At 50.4% G+C, this 10,773-nt stretch overlaps 1 protein-coding gene across 1 annotated transcript in view; it reads right to left on the bottom strand.

The window, feature by feature from the left end:
- Window positions 1–5,458: 5,458 nt before the first annotated feature.
- LOC127908480 (unconventional myosin-Vc-like) overlaps window positions 5,459–10,773 on the bottom strand; it is a 106,317-nt gene continuing 101,002 nt past the window's right edge. Inside the window, 5 exon segments of the mRNA XM_052467043.1 lie at window positions 5,459–6,063; window positions 6,231–6,314; window positions 6,930–7,107; window positions 7,572–7,669; window positions 9,460–9,647. Of these exon segments, the coding sequence (XP_052323003.1) occupies window positions 5,908–6,063; window positions 6,231–6,314; window positions 6,930–7,107; window positions 7,572–7,669; window positions 9,460–9,647 (704 nt within the window). The 3' untranslated portion in view covers window positions 5,459–5,907.

The raw sequence follows: 10,773 nt of genomic DNA, 5'->3' as shown, positions 1-10,773 counted from the left end.
TCCTGCTGTACATTTACATTACATTACATTTAAGTCATTTAGCAGACGCTCTTATCCAGAGCGACTTACAAATTGGTGCATACACCTTATGACAACCAGTGGAACAGCCACTTGCATCTAAATCTTGTTGGGGGGGGGGGGTGAGAAGGATTACTTACCCTTACTTACCCTATCCTAGGTATTCCTTGAAGAGGTGGGGTTTCAGGTGTCTCCGGAAGGTGGTGATTGACTCCGCTGTCCTGGCGTCGTGAGGGAGTTTGTTCCACCATTGGGGGGCCAGAGCAGCGAACAGTTTTGACTGGGCTGAGCGGGAACTGTACTTCCTCAGTGGTAGGGAGGCGAGCAGGCCAGAGGTGGATGAACGCAGTGCCCTTGTTTGGGTGTAGGGCCTGATCAGAGCCTGGAGGTACTGAGGTGCCGTTCCCCTCACAGCTCCGTGGCGAGCACCATGGTCTTGTAGCGGATGCGAGCTTCAACTGGAAGCCAGTGGAGAGAGCGGAGGAGCGGGGTGACGTGAGAGAACTTGGGAAGGTTGAACACCAGACGGGCTGCGGCGTTCTGGATGAGTTGTAGGGGTTTAATGGCACAGGCAGGGAGCCCAGCCAACAGCGAGTTGCAGTAATCAATACGGGAGATGACAAGTGCCTGGATTAGGACCTGCGCCGCTTCCTGTGTGAGGCAGGGTCGTACTCTGCGGATGTTGTAGAGCATGAACCTACAGGAACGGGACACCGCCTTGATGTTAGTTGAGAACGTCAGGGTGTTGTCCAGGATCACGCCAAGGTTCTTAGCGCTCTGGGAGGAGGACACAATGGAGTTGTCAACCGTGATGGCGAGATCATGGAACGGGCAGTCCTTCCCGGGAGGAAGAGGAGCTCAGTCTTGCTGAGGTTCAGCTTGAGGTGGTGATCCGTCATCCACACTGATATGTCTGCCAGACATGCAGAGATGCGATTCGCCACCTGGTCATCAGAAGGGGAAAGGAGAAGATTAATTGTGTGTGCGTCTGCATAGCAATGATAGGAGAGACCATGTGAGGTTATGACAGAGCCAAGTGACTTGGTGTATAGCGAGAATAAGAGAGGGCCTAGAACAGAGCCCTGGGGACACCAGTGGTGAGAGCGCGTGGTGAGGAGACAGATTCTCGCCACGCCACCTGGTAGGAGCGACCTGTCAGGTAGGACGCAATCCAAGCGTGGGCCGCGCCGAGAGATGCCCAACTCGGAGAGGGTGGAGAGGAGGATCTGATGGTTCACAGTATCGAAGGCAGCCGATAGGTCTAGAAGGATGAGAGCAGAGGGAGAGAGTTAGCTTTAGCAGTGCGGAGCGCCTCCGTGATACAGAGAAGAGCAGTCTCAGTTGAATGACTAGTCTTGAAACCTGACTGATTTGGATCAAGAAGGTCATTCTGAGAGAGATAGCGGTAGAGCTGGCCAAGGACGGCACGCTCAAGAGTTTTGGAGAGAAAAGAGAGAAGGGATACTGGTCTGTAGTTGTTGACATCGGAGGGATCGAGTGTAGGTTTTTTCAGAAGGGTGCAACTCTCGCTCTCTTGAAGACGGGAGGGACGTAGCCAGCGGTCAGGGATGAGTTGATGAGCGAGGTGAGGTAAGGGAGAAGGTCTCCGGAAATGGTCTGGAGAAGAGAGGAGGGGATAGGGTCAAGCGGGCAGGTTGTTGGGCGGCCGGCCGTCACAAGACGCGAGATTTCATCTGGAGAGAGAGGGAGAAAGAGGTCAGAGCATAGGGTAGGGCAGTGTGGGCAGAACCAGCAGTGTCGTTTGACTTAGCAAACGAGGATCGGATGTCATCGACCTTCTTTTCAAAATGGTTGACGAAGTCATCTGCAGAGAGGGAGGAGGGAGGGGGAGGATTCAGGAGGGAGGAGAAGGTGGCAAAGAGCTTCCTAGGGTTAGAGGCAGATGCTTGGAATTTAGAGTGGTAGAAAGTGGCTTTAGCAGCAGAGACAGAGGAGGAAAATGTAGAGAGGAGGGAGTGAAAGGATGCCAGGTCCGCAGGGAGGCGAGTTTTCCTCCATTTCCGCTCGGCTGCCCGGAGCCCTGTTCTGTGAGCTCGCAATGAGTCGTCGAGCCACGGAGCGGGGGAGGGGAGGACCGAGCCGGCCTGGAGGATAGGGGACATAGGGAGTCAAAGGATGCAGTAAGGGAGGAGAGGAGGGTTGAGGAGGCAGAATCAGGAGATAGGTTGGAGAAAGTTTGAGCAGAGGGAAGAGAAGATAGGATGGAAGAGGAGAGAGTAGCGGGGGAGAGAGAGCGAAGGTTGGGACGGCGCGATACCATCCGAGTAGGGGCAGTGTGGGAAGTGTTGGATGAGAGCGAGAGGGAAAAGGATACAAGGTAGTGGTCGGAGACTTGGAGGAGTTGCAATGAGGTTAGTGGAAGAACAGCATCTAGTAAAGATGAGGTCAAGCGTATTGCCTGCCTTGTGAGTAGGGGGGAAGGTGAGAGGGTGAGGTCAAAAGAGGAGAGGAGTGGAAAGAAGGAGGCAGAGAGGAATGAGTCAAAGGTAGACGTGGGGAGGTTAAAGTCGCCCAGAACTGTGAGAGGTGAGCCGTCCTCAGGAAAGGAGCTTATCAAGGCATCAAGCTCATTGATGAACTCTCCGAGGAACCTGGAGGGCGATAAATGATAAGGATGTTAAGCTTGAAAGGGCTGGTAACTGTGACAGCATGGAATTCAAAGGAGGCAATAGACAGATGGGTAAGGGGAGAAAGAGAGAAAGACCACTTGGGAGAGATGAGGATCCCGGTGCCACCACCCCGCTGACCAGAAGCTCTCGGGGTGTGCGAGAACACGTGGGCGGACGAGGGAGAGCAGTAGGAGTAGCAGTGTTATCTGTGGTGATCCATGTTTCCGTCAGTGCCAAGAAGTCAAGGGACTGGAGGGAGGCATAGGCTGAGATGAACTCTGCCTTGTTGGCCGCAGATTGGCAGTTCCAGAGGCCACCAGAGACCTGGAACTCCACGTGGGTCGACGCGCTGGGACCACCAGGTTAGGGTGGTCGCGGCCACGCGGTGTGGAGCGTACCTACACGTACGTACGCCTACACGTACGCTACGGTCACAAGACGCAGGCCTCCTAACTGTCCCTAGAATTTCTAAGCAAACAGCTGGAGGCAGGGCTTTCTCCTATAGAGCTCCATTTTTATGGAACGGTCTGCCTACCCATGTGAGAGACGCAGACTCGGTCTCAACCTTTAAGTCTTTACTGAAGACTCATCTCTTCAGTAGGTCATATGATTGAGTGTAGTCTGGCCCAGGAGTGGGAAGGTGAACGGAAAGAATCTGGAGCAACGAACCGCCCTTGCTGTCTCTGCCTGGCCTGTTCCCCTCTCTCCACTGCAAATCTCTGCCTCTAACCCTATTACAGGGGCTGAGTTACTGGCTTACTGGTGCTCTTCCATACCGTCCCTAGGAGGGGTGCGTCACTGATGTGATCTTCCTGTCTGGGTTGGCGCCCCCCCGCCTTGGGTTGTGCCGTGGCGGAGATCTTTGTGGGCTATACTCGGCCTTGTCTCAGGATGATAAGTTGGTGGTTGAAGATATCCCTCTAGTGGTGTGGGGGCTGTGCTTTGACAAAGTGGATGGGGTTATATCCTTCCTGTTTGGCCCTGTCTGGGGTGTCCTCGGATGGGGCCACGGTGTCTCCCGACCCCTCCTGTCTCAGCCTCCAGTATTTATGCTGCAGTAGTTTATGTGTCGGGGGCTGGGGTCAGTTTGTTATATCTGGAGTACTTCTCCTGTCCTATTCGGTGTCCTGTGTGAATTTAAGTGTGCTCTCTCTAATTCTCTCTTTCTCTCTCTGAGGGGGCCTGAGCCCTAGGACCATGCCTCAGGACTACCTGACATGATGACTCCTTGCTGTCCCCGGTCCACCTGACTGTGCTGCTGCTCCAGTTTCAACTGTTCTGCCTTGTTATTTGACCATGCTGGTCATTTATGAACATTTGAACATCTTGGCCATGTTCTGTTATAATCTCCACCTGGCACAGCCAGAAGAGGACTGGCCACCCCACATAGGAAGAAACCTAGAGAGGAACCAGGCTAAGTTTTGGCCTTTCTAGGGAGTTATTCCTAGCCACCGTGCTTCTACACCTGCATTGCTTGCGGTTTGGGGTTTTAGGCTGTGTTTCTGTACAGCACTTTGAGATATCAGCTGATGTACGAAGGGCTATATAAATACATTTGATTTGATAATGCACAGCCCCATGTCGCTAGGGTGTGTACATAATTCCTGGAAACTGAAAAGGTTGCAGTTCGTCCATGGCCTGCACTCTCACCAGACATGTCACCCTTTGAGCAAGTTTGAGATCCTTTGCATCAATGTGTACAACAGCGTGTTCCAGTTCCCACCAATATCCAGCAGCTTCACACAGCCATTGAAGAGGAGTGGGGACAACATTCCACTTGCCACAACCAACAGCCTGATCAACTCTATGTGAAGGAGATGTGTCGCGCTGCATGAGGCAAATGGTGGACACACCAGATACCGACTGGTTTTCTGATCCACGCCCTACCTGTAACTGTGTTGTCTGTTTACACTGCTATGCTTTATCTTGGCCAGGTCGCAGTTGCAAATGAGAACTTGTTCTCAACTAGCCTACCTGGTTAAATAAAGGTGTTCTCAACTAGCCTACCTGGTTAAATAAAGGTGTTCTCAACTAGCCTACCTGGTTAAATAAAGGTGTTCTCAACTAGCCTACCTGGTTAAATAAAGGTGTTCTCAACTAGCCTACCTGGTTAAATAAAGGTGTTCTCAACTGGCCTACCTGGTTAAATAAAGGTGTTCTCAACTAGCCTACCTGGTTAAATAAAGGTGTTCTCAACTAGCCTACCTGGTTAAATAAAGGTGTTCTCAACTAGCCTACCTGGTTAAATAAAGGTGTTCTCAACTAGCCTACCTGGTTAAATAAAGGTGTTCTCAACTAGCCTACCTGGTTAAATAAAGGTGTTCTCAACTAGCCTACCTGGTTAAATAAAGGTGTTCTCAACTGGCCTACCTGGTTAAATAAAGGTGTTCTCAACTAGCCTACCTGGTTAAATAAAGGTGTTCTCAACTAGCCTACCTGGTTAAATAAAGGTGTTCTCAACTAGCCTACCTGGTTAAATAAAGGTGTTCTCAACTAGCCTACCTGGTTAAATAAAGGTGTTCTCAACTAGCCTACCTGGTTAAATAAAGGTGTTCTCAACTAGCCTACCTGGTTAAATAAAGGTGTTCTCACCTAGCCTACCTGGTTAAATAAAGGTAAAATAGGTATCTGTGACCAACAGATGCATATCTGTATTCCAAGTCATGTGACATCAATAGATTAGGCACCTCATTTATTTATTTCAATTGACTGATTTCCTTATATAAACCGTAAAATGTCTTAAATTGTTGCATGTTTCCGTTTATATTTTTGTTCAGTATATTATTTAAGATACAAAAATACTTCTACAGTATGATTTACAAAATATATATTTGAAAACAAAACAAAAAAGACATTTGATGTACTGTGCATGTTACTCCAAAACATTGAGTAGACACATTTGAATTTACTACAACAAAAAAACAGCAGTTTGATATTGAACTTAAAACTGTTTTCTGCAGAACTGCATTTCTCACTGTACTCCCAAGCATTTAGCTCTGCAACAGCATCTGCATTTAAGTCACAAAATTCATCAGACGTCAGAGTAATATTTATTTCAAACTGTATTACGAGTGTAAATGAAAACACTAATCATTTTTAAAAAGGCTATTTGGCTACAATGGCAGTTGGTGACACCCGAGACGCTGGTAGACAGTGGCACCTCACTCCTGCCAGCTTTTCCCCCGTCATCCCTGGGATTCAAACCAGCAACCTTTAGGTTAATGGAGTCAAGGCTACCGCCTCCCCCAGAGGTCAGGGGTTAGATCCTGGTGATGAAGCCCAGTCTGAGGCTGGATGGCAGTTGTAGTAGCTCCAGGGCCTGAGAGGACGGGGTGAAGGGGAAGGTGACCTGGAAACGATACTGGGTGTCTAGCATCAGCTGGGAGGATCCCCCCTCACGGTCCTGGAGCAAGCCCTGAGGACAAGGGAAATACATTAATTTCTTACATTTAGTTCATGGAACTGGTTTTGGATTGTCTTGAATTTCCATATACTGGAACTGCTGTGATTAAAATAATTTCATAATAATTCAGGTGCACATGATCCTTGTCACATGATCGAGATCGGGATGCACATTTACACCTTACCTGAACTGCGGACAAACGACGGTGCCACCCTTTTCTCAAAATCATCAATGGGAGTGTAAGAATTCAGAATCTTGACAATCTAGAACAAAAATCATCAATGGGAGTGTAAGAATTCAGAATCTTGACAATCTAGAACAAAAATCATCAATGGGAGTGTAAGAATTCAGAATCTTGACAATCTAGAACAGGACAATAAACAAGGTTCTGTCACTGACACTGAGTAATATTCACAAAAAAACAGTCAATCTAAAGTATTGCCTGTGTTAAGTATCTGTAAGGATAGGGTACAACATTTTGTTAGCGTTTTGTCAAAGCATTATGGGTAATGTAGTACAGAAAGAAACAGCAACTAGATTCAGCCGCGGGACGATCCTTTCTTGAGCGGATTGTCAGGGGACCGGAACATAATTACTAATACATTTTACAGACTGCAAATTGACCGCAAGAAATACACAAACAGATACATTTGACTAAAATCATTTCAAACCTTGCTTACATGTGTATACAATCACATCTCTCTATTACGCATGGGAACCGTTGAGAATTGATTTCCTCGATTAAAATCACTTAGTGCTTATTTCCTGGTGCTTTTACAGTGTTTACTGTCCAACAATTTTTATTAAAAAGTATATTAATTTTTGTTCAGAAAACATGGGGGGTAGGGGGGGCCCTGTAGTACATCGTCCTTCAGTACCTGTACAGTGTTGAGTTCAGAGCATTGTTCTATGATTTCCTTGGCATCGTCATCTGTGGTCTTGTTGACCTGCAGTAACCAGGCAGCCTGACACAGAGGCTTCAGAGTTTCCATGGCACTGGTACCCTGCACGAGGTCCTTCTCCTTCAGCCACTCCTCCAGGTAACTGATGTTACACCTGCAAAACATGCTGCTACATTACCTACAGTAGCATACAGTCAGGTACCTGAAACATGTTGCTACGTTACGTACAGTAGCATACAGACAGGTACCTGAAATATGTTGCTATGTTACCTACAGTAGCATACAGACAGGTACCTGAAATATGTTGCTATGTTACCTACAGTAGCATACAGTCAGGTACCTGAAACATGTTGCTACGTTACCTACAGTAGCATACAGACAGGTACCTGAAACATGTTGCTACGTTTAACATACGTTGTAGGAACTTTCACTGTTTGCTGGGAGGATTTAACTTGCCATCTCTTCCTCTGTTTCTTCTTGGTCATCACACACACCCTACCTGATCTGCATGCCCTTCCTGAGAACATCCGCATTTGAATGTAAACAAGGACTTTCATTCCCCCAGGGACAAAAGAAGAAGAACTTACAGTGAACTTACACACACACACACACACACACCTGATCTGCATGCCCTTCCTACAGGAGCACATGTCTTTGCGTAGCAGGATGTTGTTGAGTGTGGCCGCACCCACCAAGAAGAAAGTCTGTTTCACAGCCTGTTGGGACAACACAGGGTCAGACACAAACACAGGTAGATGTTGGACAAGACAGGGTCAGACACACACAGGTAGATGTTGGACAAGACAGGGTCAGACACAAACACAGGTAGATGTTGGACAAGACAGGGTCAGACACAAACACAGGTAGATGTTGGACAAGACAGGGTCAGACACAAACACAGGTAGATGTTGGACAAGACAGGGTCAGACACAAACACAGGTAGATGTTGGACAAGACAGGGTCAGACACAAACACAGGTAGATGTTGGACAAGACAGGGTCAGACACACACAGGTAGATGTTGGACAAGACAGGGTCAGACACAAACACAGGTAGATGTTGGACAAGACAGGGTCAGACACAAACACAGGTAGATGTTGGACAAGACAGGGTCAGACACAAACACAGGTAGATGTTGGACAAGACAGGGTCAGACACAAACACAGGTAGATGTTGGACAAGACAGGGTCAGACACAAACACAGGTAGATGTTGGACAAGACAGGGTCAGACACAAACACAGGTAGATGTTGGACAAGACAGGGTCAGACACAAACACAGGTAGATGTTGGACAAGACAGGGTCAGACACAAACACAGGGAGATGTTGGACAAGACAGGGTCAGACACAAACACAGGTAGATGTTGGACAAGACAGGGTCAGACACAAACACAGGTAGATGTTGGACAAGACAGGGTCAGACACAAACACAGGTAGATGTTGGACAAGACAGGGTCAGACACAAACACAGGTAGATGTTGGACAAGACAGGGTCAGACACAAACACAGGTAGATGTTGGACAAGACAGGGTCAGACACAAACACAGGTAGATGTTGGACAAGACAGGGTCAGACACAAACACGGGTAGATGTTGGACAAGACAGGGTCAGACACAAACACAGGTAGATGCAAATACAACCTGAAAATCATAGAGGTCCAAGAATCGATACCTGTGCAACCCCAGCAATTGATCCCAAGAGGGAGTTTACTCCTTTCCCCTACAGCCCCCCGACACACACACACACACACACACTGCCCCCCACCTGTCTGACCCCACCATACCTGAGTGCCCCCCTCCTACCTGTCTGCCCCCTCCTCCTACCAGTCTGCCCCCTCCTCCTACCAGTCTGCCCCACCCCCTCCCTGTCTGACCCCCCCTACCTGTCTGCCTCCCCTCCTACTACCTGTCTGCCCAACCCCTCCCTGTCTGACCCCCTCCTCCTACCTGTCTGCCCCCTCCTCCTACCCGTCTGACCCCCCTCCTCCTACCCGTCTGACCCCCTCCTCCTACCCGTCTGCCCCCCCCTCCCTGTCTGACCCCCTCCTCCTACCCGTCTGCCCAACCCCCTCCCTGTCTGACCCCCTCCTCCTACCTGTCTGCCTCCCCTCCTCCTACCTGTCTGACCAGCCCCGCCTCCTACCCGTCTGACCAGCCCCGCCTCCTACCTGTCTGACCAGCCCCGCCTCCTACCTGTCTGACCAGCCCCGCCCCGCCTCCTACCTGTCTGACCAGCCCCGCCCCGCCTCCTACCTGTCTGACCAGCCCCGCCCCCGCCTCCTACCTGTCTGCCCCGCCCCCACTCCTATCTGTCAGCCTCCCCCTCCTTCTACCTGTCTGCCCCCCCCCCCTCATCCTACCTGTCTGCCCCCCTTCTTCTACCTGTCTGCCCCCCTCCTCCTACCCATCTGATCCCCCTCCTCCTACCCGTCTGATCCCCCCCTCCTACCTGTCTGACCAGCCCCGCCTCCTACCTGTCTGACCAGCCCCTGAGTGACCCCCCTCCTACCTGTCTGACCAGCCCCTCCTCCATGCCGTGCTGACTCATAGTGCTGTGGTACAGACTGAGCTGCTGGAGGAGAGAAGAGATGGTGTAGATCTCCTGGTCCTCATAGATGCTGCTGGAACGCTTACGGAAACCTGTAGGCTTCATACTAGAGATTCCCTGGAGACTCTCGTGCTCCAGCATACCAGGAACTGGAGGAAACAGACACACACTCCTTATGTACAACAGGCACTGTATGCATGTGTGAATGAATGAAAACCTTTATCTTTAACCTTTATATAACAATACTTTCTTGGATTTCTACAAATATTTAATGGAAAGTGACTATCAATGTATGTATCAGCCTAGTGGTTAGAGTGTAGAGGCGGCAGGGTAGCCTAGTGGTTAGAGTGGAGGGGCGGCAGGGTAGCCTAATGGTTAGAGTGGAGGGGCGGCAGGTAGCCTAGTGGTTAGAGTGGAGGGGCGGCAGGGTAGCCTAGTGGTTAGAGTGGAGGGGCGGCAGGTAGCCCAGTGGTTAGAGTGGAGGGGCGGCAGGGTAGCCTAGTGGTTAGAGTGGAGGGCGGCAGGTAGCCTAGTGGTTAGAGTGGAGGGGTGGCAGGGTAGTCTAGTGGTTAGAGTGGAGGGGCGGCAGGGTAGCCTAGTGGTTAGAGTGGAGGGGCGGCAGGGTAGCCTAGTGGTTAGAGTGGAGGGACGGCAGGTAGCCCAGTGGTTAGAGTGGAGGGACGGCAGGTAGCCTAGTGGTTAGAGTGGAGGAGCGGCAGGGTAGCCTAGTGGTTAGAGTGGAGGGACGGCAGGGTAGCCTAGTGGTTAGAGTGGAGGGCGGCAGGGTAGCCTAGTGGTTAGAGTGGAGGGCGGCAGGGTAGCCTAGTGGTTAGAGTGGAGGGCGGCAGGGTAGCCTAGTGGTTAGAGTGGAGGGCGGCAGGGTAGCCTAGTGGTTAGAGTGGAGGGCGGCAGGGTAGCCTAGTGGTTAGAGTGGAGGGGCGGCAGGGTAGCCTAGTGGTTAGAGTGGAGGGACGGCAGGTAGCCTGGTGGTTAGAGTGGAGGGACGGCAGGTAGCCTGGTGGTTAGAGTGGAGGCGGCAGGGTAGCCTAGTGGTTAGAGCGTTGGACTAGTAACCGGAAGGTTGCAAGTTCAAACTGACAAGGTACAAATCTGTTGTTCTGCCCCTGAACAGGCAGTTAACCCACTGTTCCTAGACCAGTTAACCCACTGTTCCTAGACCAGTTAGCCCACTGTTCCTAGACCAGTTAGCCCACTGTTCCTAGACCAGTTAGCCCACTGTTCCTAGACCAGTTAGCCCACTGTTCCTAGACCAGT

This window comes from Oncorhynchus keta, chromosome 17, assembly GCF_023373465.1.
Source record: "Oncorhynchus keta strain PuntledgeMale-10-30-2019 chromosome 17, Oket_V2, whole genome shotgun sequence".
In the NCBI taxonomy this organism is placed as follows: Eukaryota; Metazoa; Chordata; class Actinopteri; order Salmoniformes; family Salmonidae; genus Oncorhynchus; species Oncorhynchus keta.
This window is presented reverse-complemented; position numbering and strand designations above follow the sequence as displayed.